Below are 19809 nucleotides of genomic sequence, written 5' to 3' on the forward strand. Positions count from 1 at the left end.
TGCATTATCAAAAAGCTTTGTCCTTTCTTTATAACAAAATGCAATTTAACACTTGGCTGTCTATTGTATCACCCTGTCACATGCCCTCCAAGTCAACATCGCCTAATAAGATGAGGAAGTATATTGGTTTAAGAGGATTGCCTGCTGCAGTTGTTCGAGAGATGTCCAGTTTGCAGCTGAACATGCAACATAGAGAAGACAAGCAAGGGGACCCTCAGCATCAAGCAGAGATGGCCTGGGAAGACAATTGAATCAGGTTGGTGACATCTGACCTGGTCAAAGGACAAAAACAGTTTCAAGTTCTGTCCCAATATCCCTTTATAACCTAGCCTGGTGGCAACAGTCTGATCACTGCGTTTACCATTCTATTCCACTTCACATATCATGATACATGAAGTGAAATAGAAAGGTGAACACAGTGATCCGGTTGGTTCCACCATGCTAATCATAACCACCATTGATAATGTAATCAGTGCCCGGTGTGTGTGTTTGTGTGTGACCAACCAGTATCTTTGATGAAGGGCCAGGAGCGGATCTACGCTGCCATGTCCATCCTACGCACGGGTTTGCTACGCACTTTTCAGTAGTTGGTATTCAGACTTACCTTATGCAGGTGTGTAAAGGGCTTTGCAGGCGTGGTTCCCTTGTGTGCACAGAATACTTATAATTCAACTCCTGAAAACCCTCCCACTTGCTGGCCAACATCATATCTCGTGGATTTTTCATTCAATTACATAACGTTAGCCTAATATGATCCACTAACATTAGCTAGAAACAACTTCACGGACGTGACAGAGGCAAGAAAGGTAAACAGAATGGAATGATGCAAATGGAAGAATACTAACACTAAAGTGACAGTTATAAATGTCTGTGGGTATTACTGACGGTGGCTCCCAATAGCGGCAAATATTTAACATGATCCAAATTGTAAAATAAAATGGAGAAAAACACGGGCATATAATTCAAGCATTCTAAAACTCATACATCAACTCGGTTAGTTCAGCCCTATAGAAGCCTATAGCTTGGGTCTCCAAATTTCCTCAATGCAAATGATGAGATTCGGAAAAACGGCACAGCTATTTATAGCCTACTTCACTGTGGAAAAGGGGCCGCAATACATGTCATGTTGATATGATTTTCAGTTTCCATGTGACTGGTTTCACATTTGTCTCCAGGGATCATAAAGAAAAAAAGAATCTAAAACAATTGCTGTGTAATTACTATACCCTTCTCTAAACGGGTTACTCATTAACCTAGCTCCTATCAATTAATAAATTACAGTGCATGGAAAACGCTTTAATTTCTATTGGAAATAAGGCTTTTTCGACTTGGTACCGACAGGTTCGCTGGACCTTATTCATGGTTTCCTTGTGTGAAATTATGAGAGAATTAAGTCACACCTCCACCACACTATAATTTCTTAGATCTCCACCCCGAACAAATAGCGGGTGAATAGCATGCTATTCTCGTGCTTAAGTTCAAGGTCAGAATACACATAGAGAAGTGCATGAAAAGGGAATTACGTTCCATTTGCGCACGCTTAACTCAGGTCGGAATCGGCCCCTTGGAGACATGCAAGATGATGTGATGGAGTCCTGACCAACAGACAGGAGTGATACTGATGTCTCTGAAGAGAGATTGACCTAGCACATGGCATAACATTTTTACTAGACAACTTTTACTTGTATTGTCTCATTTCATTATTGAATTGACTGGTAATAGCCGATATGGGGGAGGGTGAAACCCTGTGTATTCTGCAACAGGATCAGGGAATTCCTGTTGTATACGGGAAGCCACACAGGAAGGTATGACCACAGACGTTTCCCAAGATAGCCCCATTACCACCAGACAAAATTCTGATAAGCACAGTATCTGTATCAGCTAGGAATGACAATGAAAGATAAAAGGTGCACATTGTTATATTAGCAGAACACTGCTTCTATGGAACGATGTAAAGGGTTGTCTACATGGACAGGTTACTACATTTTAAAACACTTAGTTTAGAATATACAGTACCAGTCACACGTTTGGACACACCTACTCATTCCAGGGTTTTTCTTAATTTTTTACTATTTTCTACATTGTAGAATCAGGCCCTCGAGGACTGGAATTGCCCACCCCTGCTTTAAGACATGTCTAAGTTTCTTCAAGTGCAGTCGCAAAAACCATCAAGCGCTATGATGAAACTGGCTCCCATGAGGACCGCCACAGGACAGGAATTGAGATGGTGTGGGATGATTTGGACTGCAGACTGATGTAAAAGCAGCCAGCAAGTGCTCAGCCTATGTGGGAACTACTTCAAGACTGTTGGAAAAGCATTCCTCATGAAGCTGGTTGAGAGAATGCCAAGAGTGTGCAAAGCTGTCATCAAGGTATTGGGTGGCTACTTTGAAGAATCTCAAATATAAATATATTTTGATTTGTTTAACACTTTTTTGGTAACTACATGATTCCATATGTGTTATGTCATAGTTTTGAAGTCTTCACTATTATTCTACAATGTAGAAAATAGTAAAAAAGAAAAGAAAACCCTTGAATGAGTAGGTGTGTCCAAACTTTTGACTGGTACTGTGTACATAAATTCAGCAATTGCATTCTTCTCATAGGCTATTGACCTATCCAATGCTTCCTCCGGCATCTCACTATACATCTGCCTGTAGTTATTGAACTCAACATGCAGGAGATTTGTTTGTTGTGATTGAGTAGCAGGAAAAAGCTGTGGGAAAGCTTCTGACAGATAGGTGTGTCTTGGACACACCCAAGTAACACCCACATCAAACCACAACCCCAAGCCAACTCACGTTTTGCTTCTGTTATGCCCGCCAGCACTTCTTGTCAGGCAAAGCCAAAAAACGAGGCCAAATCAGCAGGTGTAGTTTCCCCTTTACAACAAATGTGCCCAAATATCAAATATTGGCCAAATGCATAGATTATATGTATGATATCCGGTAGATACCTTTCTTTGTACCACAGTCAAGTTTTCATAGTAAAACTGAAAATCATACTAGTCTAGCCAAGACAGTAGCTAAATTGTTCGGATGTAGCAATGCTACCACCTAGTGGGTCATAGAAGTACCAGTAGATCTCGTACCTCCCTGTTCAAATACACTTACAAAATTACACTTCAGTATGTTCCTTTATTTTAAACATTTCCCTTTAGGGGACCTTAAGAATGATACATTAATGTTTCAAACACCTGAACATGTTTCTGGGAAGATGTCTTAAAAGCTATGTGAGCTATACTCTACCTCCTCTTTTCAATTTGTAGACCCAAATGGATTCATGACTCTCCTTTACACCTCCCTCCCTGTCCCTCCTCCTTTCAGTCTTCTTCTCATTCCCCTCTTTGGCTATGCTCTCGACTGCTCCGTTGCTCTCTCTCTCTCCATATTTGTTCTTTGCTGCCCCTTTCCCCTCCGACTGTGTGTGTCTTAACCCAGGTGCCCCTAATGTCCTATCTCCTCCTCATTCAAGTCACAGCAAAGCTGCCCTTTTAAGTCTTCTTCTCCCGCTCTCTCTAGCTCCTCGCTCTCTCTAGCTCCTCGCTCTCTCTAGCTCCTCGCTCTCTCTAGCTCCTCGCTCTCTCTAGCTCCTCGCTCTCTCTCTTTCCATCTCTTCTCCATGCTGACCCTTTCCCCTCTAACTTGTGTGTGTCCTAACCCTACTGTAGCTCCTCTCCTCTCCCATCTCCTCTGCAGGACACAGGAGAGCTGCCCTCCTGCGCTGGTGCTGGCCTGGTCCCCAAACACACGAGTACACTCCTGGGCCTTCCTCTGTGACAATGACCCCATAGTATAAATAGAAACAGGACAAAGTGGCGACAAAGATAGCCCAGGAAATGGGTCTGTGTAATCCCTGGGTCCTGACTGCGTCACTGTGATGCGCGCAGTGTATGCACGTGTCTGTGTGTCTCTGTGTGTGTGCACGCTAGCAGCGAGTCTCATCACACTCCAATCAGGTTTCATTTGACCTCATCCATAACAGTTTGTCTGGCCTTAGGAGTAATTGGGATCACTCTTCACATTTCCCCAAAAGATAAAATGACAACATTTTCCCCCAATGTCGGCACTAATGCCCTACGTAACATGTGCAGCATTAGATTAGCAAAAAATGAAATAGCACATTATCCAAACAGGTTGTCACATGGAAGCCTTTAGCCTAGCGTATTTACTTCACAAAAGGTCATAAATTCAAAGCATGCGCATAATTCACACTGCCGGACTGCGCACGTGACTTGAATGCATTTAGTAAACCCTACAAGAAACTCCTACAGTAGGCCTCTAGCCTATAAAAGAATGTCTCCCTCTTTGAGCTGTAATTGTGAATCTTCAGACAGTCACAAATTTGATAGGTCTATACACAATTCACTACATACTTCATGTCTGTGACAGTGATGCCTATCTTAACAATTCAGAGAGGCATGAGGGAAAATTAAATATTCTACTGTTGTAGAGCCTAGGCTATTTTCCTATCCAGTCCCAATCCCACTGAAATCCAAAATCCTGACTCCTGTCTCACATGAAAATTCCTAACTTTTATTCTGTAATCCATAGGTTGCATTACCAAAGAACGTCTCTTTCACCTGCATGTCAAAATACCATTCTAACATGTTCCCCTCGTACCCTCTCATACTTACTGCCAATATGAGAGCTTCGGTAGAGAATGTGTGTTCAACAAATGGTATGAGAGTAGATATGGATATTTTCTAAAGTTGAGTTGGTCCCCGTTAAAATACCTTGATATTTGAACTATTTCTACTCTTCATCTCCCCGTTGTTCATGAGCTGATCTGCTATCTGTATAATCATCAACTCGATTTTGCCAAATATAGGAGATATGTCATTCGTTGAAGGAGGTTATCTAGCAAGTTTAGGAACTTTGGTCATTTCACTTTTGTTTGACTGCCATTACAAAGTAAGAATGTTTCGACAACTCTATACTCGGAGTGCGCTCTGTGAGTCCTCATCTCTTTGCCGAGATGCGCTGGTCATCAAAGATAGTTACTCTATCATTAGTACATATTAGTTTAATTTGCTCTGAAACCTTTACAAGGCGGTGCAGCCAAGCCGGCAAGGTGGCGCAGCACTGCTCTTATTTGGGGAGAACCCTGGCATCTTGACCATATCTTGGTTTTAAACGCTTTAAAATGGGCACTTCCGATTTTTGCGGTATTTCCAGCGACTCAAAATAAATATGAAGTATTCCCCGGTCTTGAAACTTGGGTCGATTTTCAATAAAATATTAATCCCTAGTCTGGCCCAAGGGATCCCAGTTAAGCTGGGATAGGGACGGTCTTTTTAGTCAAGCCCCATTAGACAGATGCATCAAAATGGATTGGGAGTCAAAATGTAAATGTATTTTAATTGCAACAACCAATTTAAAAAGAGAACATTTTGCTTCAGCCTCAGCTCATTATCGAAAACCAGTAAGAGTTCACATCTCTCCATGTCACCACAGTTACTCTATCCTGTGCCTCATCATCAGAGATGCTGGCAGCGCATGTGCTGAAGTAGCATGGGAGAGAAAATGACCAGCTGGCCGTACACACACACACACACACACATCACACACACACCTAGTGGCCGTGCTCTGTCACTTTCTCTCACACACACAAACACACACCTAGTGGCCGTGCTGTTACACAGGAGCCCAGGTGGCAAAAATGGAGAGAAAAAGAGAGAGCGCTGGTCTGGATGGCATTATCAGATTACGCCAAACTCAGTGGCTAACTGCGCGCAGACATTAAACCCACCCTACAAGTGCCACCTCACCTTCAACAGGGAACCAGCGACCCACCGGTAGAGAAGGTTATTTGTGTATTTTGGTTTCAATGGGGCGGAGCTGTGGTACAATGGATGTCAGGTGTTCTGGGTGGTATTCATTTGGCACCAAACAGAAGAAAATGGACTGAAACAGGGAGGGACAACCTGGACTTAACAGGGGGGGGGCCTGTTTTCAAGAACTAAGAGCTAATTCACCCCTACATTAGTTGTGACGGAAGGGCCAAGAGAGTCCAACTATACATGGCCTGACAAGTGTCGTCTGTGGGTCACCAGCACCCAAGGACAATTCAGTTTTATTCCAATGTCATACAAATTCAAATAGAGGGAAAATAGAACTTTCTCATAACATTGAACAAACAGACACAACTGACTGGCTCATAACACACACACACAATGATGATTCATCAATCAGGGGGGACTGGTTAAATCTGTGTGGTTGTTTGGTGTGACTGACTGGACATGACAGTTGTTGATGAGCAGAGAACTGCTACAGAGGCAGCCACAGTCTGCCCTCCATCTGTGTTTCTATCACCACATTTGTATCACACTAAAATAAAAGCAAATGATCTGTGCACAGATTGTAATTCCTGAACAAGATATTAACACACCAGTAAAACGCATACAAACACACACACAAGTAAAATGCACCCACACATTTTACTTGACATTTGACATTTTAGCAATTTAGCAGACAATCTTATCCAGAGCGACTTACAGTTAGTGCATTCGTCTTAAGATGGGTAGGTAGGACAACCACATACAGTATCTTAGTCATGTAAGTACATTTTTCCACAAGAAAGAGGCTATCAGCAAAGAAAATGCTAGTAGGGGAGAAACAAAGTGCGAGTGTTAGTTCACAAAAGGCTACTTATTATTTTAAAAAATGTAACTACACGCATGCATATACATGATCCCACACGCGCATGCATGCCTGCGCGGAAACACGCGAGTAAACGCACCCACACACACAAAGTGCTACACACACACACACATACACACACCATTTACGGGTCTGTATTCAGCTTTATGATGTCATTCCACTGAGAAACCAGATATTCAAGAGTACCTTGCACAAGTACAGTGCCTTCGGAAAGTATTGAAACCCCATTACTTTTTCCTAATTTTGTTACGTTACAGCTGTCTTCTAAAATGGATCAAATAAAAAAATCCTCAGCAATCTACACACAATACCCTATAATGAAAAAGCAAAAACAGGTTTTTAGAAATGCTTGAAAATTTAAAGATAAAAAAAACAGAAATACCTTATTTACATAAGTTTTCAGACCCTTTGCTATGAGACTCGAAATTGAGCTCAGGTGCATCCAGTTTACATTGATCATCCTTGAGATGTTTCTGCAACTTGATTGGAGTCCACCTGTGGTAAATTCAATTGATTGGACATAATTTGGAAATGCACACACCTGTCTATATAAGGTCCCACAGTTGACAGTGCATGTCAGAGTAAAAATCAAGCCATGAGGTCGAAGGAATTGTCCTTAGAGCACCGAGGCAGGATTGTGTCAAGACATAGATCTGGGGAAGGGTACCAAAAAATGTCTGCAGCATTGAAGGTCCCCAAGAACACAGTGGCCTCCATCATTCTTAAATGGAAAAAGTTTGGAACCACCAAGACTCTTCCTAGAGCTGGCCGCCCGGCCAAACTGAGCAATCGGGGGAGAAGGGCCTTGGTCAGGGAGGTGACCAAGAACACGATGGTCAATCTAACAGAGCTCCTGAGTTCCTGTGTGGAGATGGGAGAACATTCCAGAAGGACAACCATCTCTGCAGCACTCCACCAATCAGGCCTTTATGGTAGAGTAGCCAGACAGAGGCCACTCTTCAGTAAAAGGCACATGACAGCCCGCTTGGAGTTTGCCAAAAGGCACCTAAACACTCTCAGACCATGAGAAACAAGATTCTCTGGTCTGATGAAACCAAGATTGAACTCTTTGGCCTGAATATCAAGCATCATATCTGGAGGAAACCTGGCACCATCCCTATGGGGAAGCATGTTGGTGGAACAATCATCCTGTGGGATGTTTCGCAGCGGCAGGGACTGGGAGACTAGTCAGGATCGAGGCAAAGATGAACGGCACAAAGTACAGAGAGATCAGATCCTTGATGAAAACCTGCTCCAGAGCACTCAGGACCTCAGACTGGGGTGAAGGTTCACCTTCCAACAGGCAACGACCCTAAGCACACAGCCAGGACAATGCAGGAGTGGCTTCGGGTCTCTGAATGTCCGTGAGTGGCCCAGCCAGAGCATGGACTTAAACCTGATTGAACATCTCTGGAGAGACCTGAAAATAGCTCTGCAGCAATGCTCCTGATCCAACCTGACAGAGGTTGAGAGGATCTGCAGAGAAGAATGGGAGAAACTCCCCAAATACAGGTGTGCCAAGCTTGAAGCATCATACCCAAGAAGACTTGAGGTTGTAATTGCTGCCAAAGGTTCTTCAACAAAGTACTGAGTAAAGGGTTTGAATACTTACAGTACCAGTCAAAAGTTTGGACACACCTACTAATTCCAAGGATTTTCTTTATTTTGACTATTTTCTAGACCAAGTCCATATTAAGGCAAGAACAGCTCAAATAAGCAAAGAGAAATGACAGTCAATCATTACTTTAAGAAATGAAGGTCAGTCAATCTGGAAAATTTTAAGAACTTTAAGTTTCTTCATGTGCAGTTGCAAAAACCCATCAAGCGCTATGATGAAACTGGCTCTCATGAGGACCGCCACAGGAAAGGAACACCCAGAGTTACCTCATCAAGGACAACGACCCTAAGCACACAGCCAAGACAATGCAAGTGGCTTTGGGACAAGTCTCTGAATGTCCTTGAGTAAAGGGTGACGGAAAAGCAGCCAACAAGTGCTCAGCATATGTGGGAACTTCTTCAACACTGTTGGAAAAGCATTCAAGGTGAAGCTGGTTGAGAGATTGCCAAGAGTGTGCAAAGCTGTCATCAAGGCAAATGGTGGCTACTTTGAAGAATCTCAAATATAAAATATATATTGAATACTTTTTTGGTTACTACATTATTCCTTTACTTTAGATTTGTGTGTACTGTTGTGAAATTGTTAGATATTACTGCACTGTTGGAGCTAGAAACAAGCATTTCACTACACCCGCAATAACATCTGCTGAACATGTGTATGTGACAAATCAAATTTGATTTTTAATGCATTATTTCATAGTTTTGATGTCGTCACTATTATTCTACAATGTAGCAATAGTAAAAATAAACCAAAACCCTTGAATGAGTAGGTGTGACCAAACTTTTGACTGGTACTGTATGTAGTAAGTAAATGTACTATTTCAGTTTTTGGTTTTTATAAATTAGCAAACATTTCTAAAAACCTGTTTTTGCTTCGTCATTATGGGGTATTGTGTGTAGATTGATAAGGAAAAAAACAATTTAATCAATTTTAGAATAAGGCTGTAACCTCACAAAAAGTCAAGGGGTCTGAATACTTTCCGAATGCACTGTATATAAAGAAACCCTTTCCAGGTGAACCCTTTGTGTTTTGAAGGTGTAGGACTTGACCAAGGCATAACACTACGGATTAACTATATTTACCAGGAAGTTTTCAGCTATCATTTTATTTCCTCAAAATATATGAGATGATAATTCATGTCCTATCTTCATGGCTTGATCTCATTGAAGAGTGTGATAAACAAACTATGCCATTCACATAAAGCATAGGTAAAAGGAAGGACAACATTGACAACTAAATCACAAGGGTTCCTGTAAGGTTTCCTGAATTTATAGCATTGCTTTTAACACCTTGAGGTTGTGGCCAAATATATTGGCACCCTTCCACTTTTCTTAAATAATTCCGTATTTCTTCTAAATTAAGTCACCAAACATTGTTATTGGATTTTCAACATTGCAGAACAAAAGTTTACCGTTTCTATTTAGAAAATATAGACAAATGGCATGGAAGGATTAGAGAAGTTTGCTGCTGAAGAGTGGGCCAAATTTCCAGTCGAAAGGTTCAGCAAGCTCATTGATGGCAGTTACACTACATTACCAAAAGTATGTGAATACCTGCTCATCGAACATCTCGTTCCAAAATCATGGGTATTAATATGGAGTTGGTTCCCCTTTGCTGCTATAACAGCCTCCACTCTTCTGGGAAGACTTTCCAGTAGATGTTGGAACATTGCTGTGGGGACTTGCTTCCATTCAGCCACAAGAGCATTAGTGAGGTCCGGCACTGATGTTGGGCGATTAGGCCTGGCTCGCAGTCGGCGTTCCAATTCATCCCAAAGGTGGTTGATGGGGTTGAGGTCAGGGCTCTGTGTAGGCCAGTCCACACCGATTACGACAAACCCTTTCTTTAATACATTTTTTTGTGATAGCAAATTGGTAGTTACAGTCTTGTTCCATCGTTGCAACTCCCCTACGGACTCGGGAGAGGCGAAGGTCGAGAGCCACACGTCCTCCAAAACACGACCCTGCCAAGCCCCACTGCTTCTTGACACACTGCTCGCTTAACCCGGAAGCCAGCCGCACCAATGTGTCAGAGGAAACACCATCCAGCTGGCGACCAAGTTCAGCTTGCAGGTGCCCGGCCCGCCACAAGGAGTCGCTAGAGCGCGATGGGACAAGGAAATCCTGGCCAAACCCTACCGTAACCCGGACAACGCTGGGCCAATTGTTTGCCGCCACATGGGTCTCCCGGTCACGGCCAGCTGTGACACAGCCTGGGATCGAACCCGGGGCTGTAGTGATGCCTATGACAGTGCTACATTGAAAGTCACTGAGCTCTTCAGTAAGGTCATTCTAGTGCCAATGTTTGTCTATGGAGATTGCATGGCTGTGTGCTCAATTTTATTCACCTGTCAGCAACTGGTTTGGCTGAAATAGCCGAATCCACAAATTTAAAGGGGTATCCACATACACTATATAAACAAAAGTATCTTGGCCAAAGGCTGTGCAATCAAGTGCTAGCTCCGGGGTGGCAATAATTTTGTCCATGCTATTTGTCTTTATTTTCTAAATGAAAATTGGAAACTTCTGCAATGTCGGAAATCCAATAACAAGGTCTGAAATTTCAACTTACTTTAGATGAAATTGACAATTATTTAAGAAAGGTGCAAGGATGCCAATATATTTGGCCGCAACTGTACATACTGATATTTATCCTTTATTTTCAAAAAGTGTCAGATATGCATTCATCATATACCTTACACAAGTCTGACATTCATTGTAACAAGCTACACCCCAAACAGTGAGGCAAACTTTGTTCAAGTCTGAATGAATGCAGGTGCCCTTTCCTCCACATTATAAGAGTGTTGCTAAGTGGGTTTTGGTTATGCACAATTGTAATACAAATCTCTGGTCACCAATAACACGTCCACTCGGAAAAACCCTTCCACAGAGCGCAGAAATATGAGTGGTAACATTGACCACAACAACACAGTTGAATGATGTTTGGCTCTTATGGTCAGTTACTGACTTTTCAAAAGAACATCAAATCCTCTATGCAGTAGCAAAGCCTTCACTAAAATATAAATGACTGTTTATACACTTGACTTGCCTGTCTTGTTTGCATTGCCCTGAACATGACTGAGCATGTTGTGATCCCTCTTTGCTTGTAGCCTTGGTGCATTTCCGTTGAGGAGTTAGTGGTGAGGTGGCTACTGTAGTAGAAATGGTTCCTGACCCATTGGTTTTCCTCAGTGTACGATAGCACGATTCCTCTTCAAATGCGGCACTCAAGTGTTTGAGTGACATAACTCATGAATAATAAAAAGATGGATGCCCGCAACAGATGCTGACGAACAAATAATATAATTTTGGGGGATTTGTTTTGTATTGTTAGGTATTACTGCACTGTTGGAGCTAGGAACATAAGCATTTTGCTACAACAACAAGGCCCATATTCACAATCCATCTCAGAGTAGGAGTGATGATCTAGTATTAGTTTTTTACCTTTATTTAACTAGGAAAGTCAGATAAGAACAACATTTTCAATGATGGCCTAGGAACAGTGGGTTAACTGCCTTGTTCAGGGGCAGAACGACAGATTTTTACCTTGTCAGCTCGGGGATTCGATCTTGCAACCTTTCGGTTACTAGTCCAACGCTCTAACCACTAAGCTACCTGCCGCCCCAAGGATCAGGCCCAGCCTTTATTCAGCACTCCTGCTCTAAAAAAGCATCCCAGCCATCTAATCTAATCTAGTTGGACAGAGAAAGAGAAACACAAGCATTGAAACATAAACATACAGTAAGTTAAAGCATCACGTTGAAAATGATCCTCCTCTTCACACAATCATTCTATCCCCTTTAGTCACTAGATTATGTACATTATAAAATAATTGTTGGTCTTCCCCTTTTAATACTACACTTACAGATCAAAGAAAAAGGGGAAGTAGTGCCAGTTTGAGTGCTCAGCTTACAAAAGCAAAGGCCCTGGGGCTTTTGATGGTTTTTTGGCCCCTTTAGGGTTTATTTCTGAACTGGTTTAAAGTGGGTAAGAGAGCTGCTGTGTGGCCTTACTTCTGATTGGGACTAACCAAATCCTCAGCACACGAGAAATTGGCACGTTGAATTCCCCTTAAGGCCTTCCCACACTGTATGTTGGATTCAGTCTTTTACGATTGTTACATGTCACACTGTGCGATGATACCAAATACAAATATTGATGTCAACCTGGCCAAATTGTACGATTTGTTTCAGTTCTGTCGTCACATTCTGCGATTGGCTTGCGAAGCTATGTCAGCCGACGTAGGCTACGTCAACTGCAGCGGTGTATTTCATCTGCACATGTGCCAGCAACAGCAGCGCAAGCTTCACGACTGAGTTTTAGAAATTGTTTCACATACAAACTTTATATGTCCAAACTCAGAATGAAATAGCTTCCCAAAAATAACATGGTCCCTGTGGTAGAACGTTTATATTGATTGACGATTTTGTGCATTTATCAAAAACCCATCAGGTAGCCTGATTTCAGATGTGTCATGTAAACAAGATTATTAGGGAAAGCATTCTTCTTGCAAAGCATGTACATCTTGAAATAAAACAATTATATTAAAATCAGTTCAGGCCGTGTTTCTATTGGTCAGTCACCAGGAACAGCAAAAAATGTCTGACATTGACAGATCTTTGTCGGAGCCTACGACAGCACGCAGTGGTACTTAAATCGGAAGACCTAGACCCCGTCACACTGAACGAGCCAAGACGTCCGACAATCGTTTATGACCTAAGAATTTGCCCACGATGTGGACATTTTGTCTGGGACAGCAAAATCAGGGTATAAGACGGCAAAAATCCTACAGTCTGTTCAGGGCTTTAGTTCCCCTTGGTAGCAATGAGGCTCCCAGCAGGGCCTAAAAATTACAGTTTTTCATTAATTGCTCTGCCAATCCATTAAAACCCGCTATATTTAGAGGGCCATGGGAGATCGCGCTGTGAGATTAATGTAACGGCGTGATTAAATTTGAAAGTGCACTTGTTACCTTTTAATTCACGACAGCTTAAGCATATCTCGGATCGGTCGTTGAAAGCATAATGAATGCTTAATGTACACAAGGTCAAGTCATGTTGCAATTACTGCTGTATGTATCATGAGGAGGAAATACATTAATAGTTGTTGAACCAAGTAGATGGCACTCAGGGTCACTAGCCTTTCCCACGACAGAGGAAAATGAACTGTTGTACTGAACACTAAACCACAAGTTTAGTATCCCTCTTGTTTACAATAAAGACAAGAGCATACCTCTTGTTAACTTGATTTTGACCATTAATATACTTAACACCCCCGTTAACATCAAGGCTCATGAGATGGTTTCATTGCATACAGTTAATGACCAATGATAGAGAGAACTCACAAAATGGTACTATAATGGCAAGACATAGAACGTTGATTCGGGCATACAAAGTTTGTACGTGAAACTATTTCTAAAATGCATACTTTCAGTTTTTTCAAACTCAGTTGGGAGGTTTTCACTGCTGGTGCTGGCACATGCACAGATCAAATACACCGCTGCAGTTGAAGTAGCCTACATCGAAACAGTATTATAATGCCAATCATTTTTTAAATTGTTCTTATTTAACTAGAAAAATCAGTTAATAACAAATTCTTATTTACAATTACGGCCTATCCCCGCAGCCAAACCCTCCCCTAACCCGGACGACGCTGGGCCAATTGTGCGCTGCCATATGGAACTCCCGATCACGGCCGGTTGTGACACAGCCTGGGAACGAACCAGGGTCTGTAGTGATGCCTCTAGCACCGCAATACAGTGCTTTAGACCGCTGCACCACTCGGGAGGCCAAGTGATATAAGACACGACGTTGCACCTGTTAAGACTCCAGTGACGCACCTGACTGGATAGTTCAAGGGGATGAAACGGTCACCAGTAAAACAAAACAGGAAGCTCTCCAAGACAGTAAACTGAAGCTGAGAAAGAAACAAGTGGGAAAACACTTGGAAAGCACCTGTGACTGCAGAACAGCACTGATCGTCTGACGCTAAAACTGTTTGTTTTTGTTCAACTGAAGACCCTCAGTGATTATCTGGCCCAGTGATAGGCTTCGGCGGCGCTGAACAAGTTCAGAGAGAAGCGTAGCTCCCAAATTTCCATCATGACTCTCATTCTGTGGTTTAACTCTCACAGTCACACCAATACCGTAGCATCGTTGTGTTAGCCTGCTCCCAGATCTGTTTGTGGAGTCTTGGAAATGGCCATAGGAGTTGGAAAGACAGCACAAACAGATCTGGGACCAGGCTGTCATTGTGTCATATGCCTAAGAATAAATAAGGCACACTGGCGTACCACACATCCCCACAGCCCACGCAAGGCAGGGTGGCCCATGGGCTCTGGGGCCCCCTGGATGTCCCTTGCTCAGACCTTGCGTGGGGGGTGGGTAAGCCACTGACTGTAGCCTTCAGCGCAGAACGTTTTTGCAACATTTCCATAACGTCTCCATCTGCCGCAGTTTGGCAACATTGTTTTCACTCATCTGTCTCCGCTAAGTGGTTATGGGAATGCTCCTACAACATTTCCACAACCACTCTGCTGCAGCTAGTGTAACGTTTTATAGCTAATCTCATGCTATTCTACACATATTGCCATGGGGCAGAGAGAAAATGTTGCAGTTTTTGCTAATCTTGTGCTATTCTACACATTTTGCAATGAGGTTGAGAGAATTTTTGCATTTTTAAAGCAAAGAAAGTTCCTGCTATTCTACACATTTATTTGTGTATTTTGGGGGGGGTCCCTAGAGCCCGCGGGCCTTCCCTCAACTTGCAGGGGCTGCGGGGATGTGTGGTACGCCAGTGGCTACAATATGCATACTCACTTCCTGCCAAACATGCGCAGTGTGAAGTTCTTAGTGGTGTGGGGGCAGCGGATGGCGGCGGCGGCGGAGGGCAGGACTGGGCTGGAGGAAGAGGAGGAAGACGAAGAGGCCGGCGAGGCAGAGGTGTAGGGTTCGTCTCCATCCTGCAGGGTCTCGTCAGGGTCGGGGGAAGCCCCCGCTCCTTCCTGCTCCTCCTCGGGCTGCTCCATGGCCGATGTTCTTAAACGGTTGTTTCTCAGTTCTCTCTCACACACAGAGCTTCTCCTCTCCTTTCAGAGGAGTCACAGAGTCCACACAGCCCCAGGCCAGGCAGCAAGAGGCCATAAGAACAACAAAAAAGTTCCCAGCAGCAATAAGCAGCAACTACACTCTGGCCGTTTCTTCCCCCATTAAAAAAAGGGAGGAAATTAGAGAAAAAACAAAACAGGAAATCGACAATTAGTCTTCCGTATCCCTGTTTCCTTTCTCACATGTCAAGTTTGACACAAGAGCGGAGAGGAGGGAAACTCTACAGAGACAAACTTGGTGTGTGCACTCCTCGTGTGGTAGTCGCTCACCACACACAGCTCTGTTGAGCTGCAGGCAGCAGTATCATTCGAACTGAAATGTCTCTCCTGTTCCTCCACAGGCTGGTCTGGTCTTCTCTCCCAACTGGCTTCCTCACTCTCTTCCTCCAATGCCACCGTCAGAGGAAGCCTCTCTCTCCGCTCTGCTGTTCGTGTTTCCTGGTCAGGCTGCTCTCCCTCTCTCTCCTGGCACTACTACTACTCTCACCACCACACAACACACACTGGCTGGCTTACCTTCTATGGGACTATTTCAAACAATCCAGGAAGTGTCATACCCAGATGAAGCAACAAGCAAGAACATGGCCTACCTGTGGCTTCTTGTTCGCATACGTTCCCTCTCTTGCTTCAGTGTCATCTCGCTTCCTTTCACTCTCTTGCACATACTTTTATCTCCCACTCATCTCTGTTGCTCTCCCTTGCTTTCTCTCTCTGTCCCTCCCCTCCCTCTTACTTTCTCTCCCATTGGCCGTGAGTATTAATGTGAGTGCGTTGCCACCTATTGGTCGTTAATGAAAAATGCCTAAATTGAGTGTGTGGAAGGGAACGAAAATGAGCTAAATGTGTCCAAATATCCAAATATAGCCTAAAGCCTGTCGAAAGCTGACAGCATACAAGAGCTCAACCTAATTTATTACACATCCTGTTTAACCACAGAACCACACGTCTGCTTATTATGATAATAAGGAAGTTGCAGGTCCCATTGCTTCACTATACAAGGGCATGAAATTAAACAAAAGCACCTATTTTTTTTTTATTTGAACACATCAATCCATCCCTCTATTTAAAACCAGGCGGTATGTATAACTGCCTGACCAAAGTCCTGCCTCTCACTTCGATCACATTTCCAGTTCCCCACTCTCTCTTTGCAATGTACTCCGCTCCGGCTTCCCTCCCACATACGCTTTACATAAAGATGGGTGAAAAAATGCCCACGCCATCCATCCATCTATCCAGCGCTTTTTTTTCACACACACCACCCCACTTTTAGCGATAGAGAGTGCCGCAGCAGAAGCTGAGAGTTCACACGGCCGCAGCAGTGAGTCCCACGCAGAGATCTTCACCACATGCGCGTGGCTGCCACCTCCCCTGGGCTCCCGTTATGAGCTGGAGTTCAGCTCGGTGCACCGCTCTGAAGGATAGCCAAAGTTATTTTTTGACAGCCAATTAAAAAAAAAAAAAAGAGGTGCAGTGGGCACCTGGCGGATCAGCGCGATACTGTAATAATCCGAGGCTGTTTCCAGGATGGGTCGACCATCTCACTCCACAAAATTTACAACTCGGGTCATGATTGCGTAACAGAAATTGGGTTATGATGATACCTCCAGGAATGATGGTGATGTGGTGCCCCAGTTTCGGTTTGTGTTGCATATCAAGGATTACAGTTTGTGCCATGACAGCTACACAGGCCCAGACTGGAGGGATGCCCCAAGCAGATGTTTTCAAATGGAGATAAGAGTTGCAGAGCTCCGGGGACACAGGACGACACAGTAGGAAAAAAAGGACACTGTGGGTCTGAAATGGCACCCGATTCCCTACATATTGGACTACTTTGACCAGAGCCTTATGTAGGGAATAGGGTGCCATTTCGGACACACCTAGGTTTTACCTGAAGTAACCAAGGCAGATACTTTTATCAATGACGTCAGGAAAGGTCAAAATTAATCAAAACAAAGTTAATTGTGTGTATACTGTATCTCGGTTTTATTGCTTATTATACCTGACTGCTCACTAAAATGTATGTCACATGAGCACACCACGTCATGTCTTCACTCTCTTCCCAAAGTAGTGGGACTGTTAGATAACACATTGCGGTGATTGCACTGCTCAGGTTATGGAGGGACTCAGTCCTTCTCCTAGCTATTAAAGCTCGATGAAAATACAAGATCATTGATGCCAGTCTTCTCTGTGACCTGTAACCTTAGATAACACATCACAGAGTATCAAATCAAAATCATCTACGCATTCTGTGTATTGCGTTTTCAGAATGCAGAGAACATGGTAGATGACAGAGTATCAAATCAAAATCATGTGTTATCTAAGTTCCTATTATCCAGAAGTCAAATATCAAAACCTCAACGAAACAATAACAAATAGGCCTACTACTAAGTAACAGCAGTCAAACATGCCTATGGCATTTTCTGTTGAAAATCACAATGGAACAGCCACCAGTTTTGGGAATAGCTACATCCCCTACTGTACAAAATTCTGTCTATACAAATGAGAACCCCTATGGACAAATCATTAAATCTACATTTAGAAGGACACATTTCCCAAAATCAGTAATCCCCTCGTCCCCCCTCATTTGGATAAGTGAAACGCCCAAACATAAGCCATGGGGAAACGAAGAACACTTTGCATGGGTGTACAGTCTAGTCAGTTTTTAGGCCATGGTGGTTTTCATTAGGGCACACAGTAAAAAAATGTTTACAAAACATTTTGCAACAGAAAAATAAAACTAAAGCGTATTTAATTGAAAACGTGTGGAGGTTTGTCTGTTTTCCTCCGTTTAATGCCTTAATAAACATGACCCAGGTTATAGTTCATATCAAGCCTAATCAATAGATAATACAAAAAAAATATGTTTAAACTTACTGTATTTCACAAGGTGAAAAGTAATGCAGAGGTATGTGTAAAGAGGTTGTATGTATGTTACAACATACGTTCAGAGGGACGCAGAGGCCAAAAATTGTACAAGTGGGTGATGATAGCAGATATTTGGGGCAAAACATTTTGGAGTGGTTTGGGCTCCATCTAGTGAAGATACAGTGTAATTCAATCATTGAGGAAGATGCTGAGTGTGCGATGACAATTACTCACGCATCATGCCTCAATATTTAGATTTGAAAGCAGACTAAGGACTGAATTGACATGTCAACACAGCTAAAAGCGATAAAGCCAGTCAGACATAGAAATGAAATGTTCAGAGGATAAATGCCTATCATAGGACGTTATACAAACACATACATTTGCAATACAGTAAAACAAAAGGCCATACGTGAGCAACCATGCAGTAGAGAAGTGATTTACTTTACCGGCAACAAAAATCCATATCATCTGCTTTTTTTTCCCTTTTTTTTTTTTACCAACACCCACACATGAGCCCACGCAGACAGAGGACATATGCTTTCTCTGCTGCACCAGCGCCAACAGAAAACAACAAGGCAGCAGCCAATGTTCTAATGATAGGATACAGCACAGAACTACATTATTCCATTATTCAACTGGTACAATTTTACTTTGGTGTGTTTAGTCAAATAAATTGTGCAATTAATCAGAGTAGGTTGGTGCCTCCCACATTACCTGCGACAAGACAAGATCCTTTTGCACTGATGTTTCTTCATTTGTGTTTATATCCTTTCAGTCCCCTATCACTTGACGCAGACCACAAAAACCTAAACTCAGAGTCCACAGTCTGTTACAAGAAACTACACAAAGTCACCAAGAGCGAGCCACCCTTAAAGCCTTTTTGTTGTTCTCCGTATCCTGATTGAACTTCCCCATTGTTACGGACAATATTACTAATCATCTTCCTGTTAAGAAACTGGAAACCAGTACTAAGCCATTACAAAATAGGTCACATGTCTTGTGTAAGTGAATGCAGTGCCACTTACGGCAATCACTAAACATCTTCAAAAAGAGAGAGAAAGGATTGATGTTTAGTGACCATGACCAAAGGCCTCTTTATTTCACATCACATGGTCAAACCACGTTATAAAGTAAGCAGAGAAAAAGGAAAACTTATACTATAGTATAGTCTCAGTGGTTTTCTATATATAGTATATGTGTGACTGGGTTAATAGCTATTCGCTTTGGTCATGGGGTGCACTTGTTACAAGGGACCTGCGATTAATGAATATGCCATGTTACAGCAGGCCCTCATGAGCCATGCAGGCATGGGTTCATAACAAGCAATCACATGAGCATGTACTGTATATGCTGCTGTGGTTGCCTGACAGGTCATTTTGCCAGCCTGTGCAGTCAGTCTGCTATTTTCACAAGAACAGCAGCACTATTTCAGTCCTACCAGCTCCAGCCCCGGGGCTATAGAGATAGAGGAGAGACTCGTGGCTCCCACAATCGAGAACACCACAGTATTGCATGGCAGCAGATAGATGTGTGTTCTCACATTGATGACGGTTTCTT

At 43.0% G+C, this 19809-nt stretch overlaps 1 protein-coding gene across 5 annotated transcripts in view; it reads right to left on the reverse strand.

The window, feature by feature from the left end:
* The window catches only part of dgkzb (diacylglycerol kinase, zeta b), a 111338-nt gene that overhangs the window by 72138 nt on the left and 19391 nt on the right, over positions 1–19809 (reverse strand). For 2 of the 5 annotated variants that reach the window (XM_029758381.1, XM_029758380.1), the window contains exon 1: positions 15098–16790. The exons of 1 other annotated variant lie outside the window; for it this stretch is intronic. In XM_029758381.1, coding sequence (XP_029614241.1) covers positions 15098–15306 — 209 coding nt within the window. In that variant the 5' untranslated portion in view covers positions 15307–16790. Of the gene's footprint in view, positions 1–15097; positions 16791–18966; positions 19153–19809 lie in introns of those variants that run through there. 2 more of the 5 variants (XM_029758384.1, XM_029758382.1) reach the window with 2 other exon arrangements.

This window comes from Salmo trutta, chromosome 7 (assembly GCF_901001165.1).
Source record: "Salmo trutta chromosome 7, fSalTru1.1, whole genome shotgun sequence".
In the NCBI taxonomy this organism is placed as follows: Eukaryota; Metazoa; Chordata; class Actinopteri; order Salmoniformes; family Salmonidae; genus Salmo; species Salmo trutta.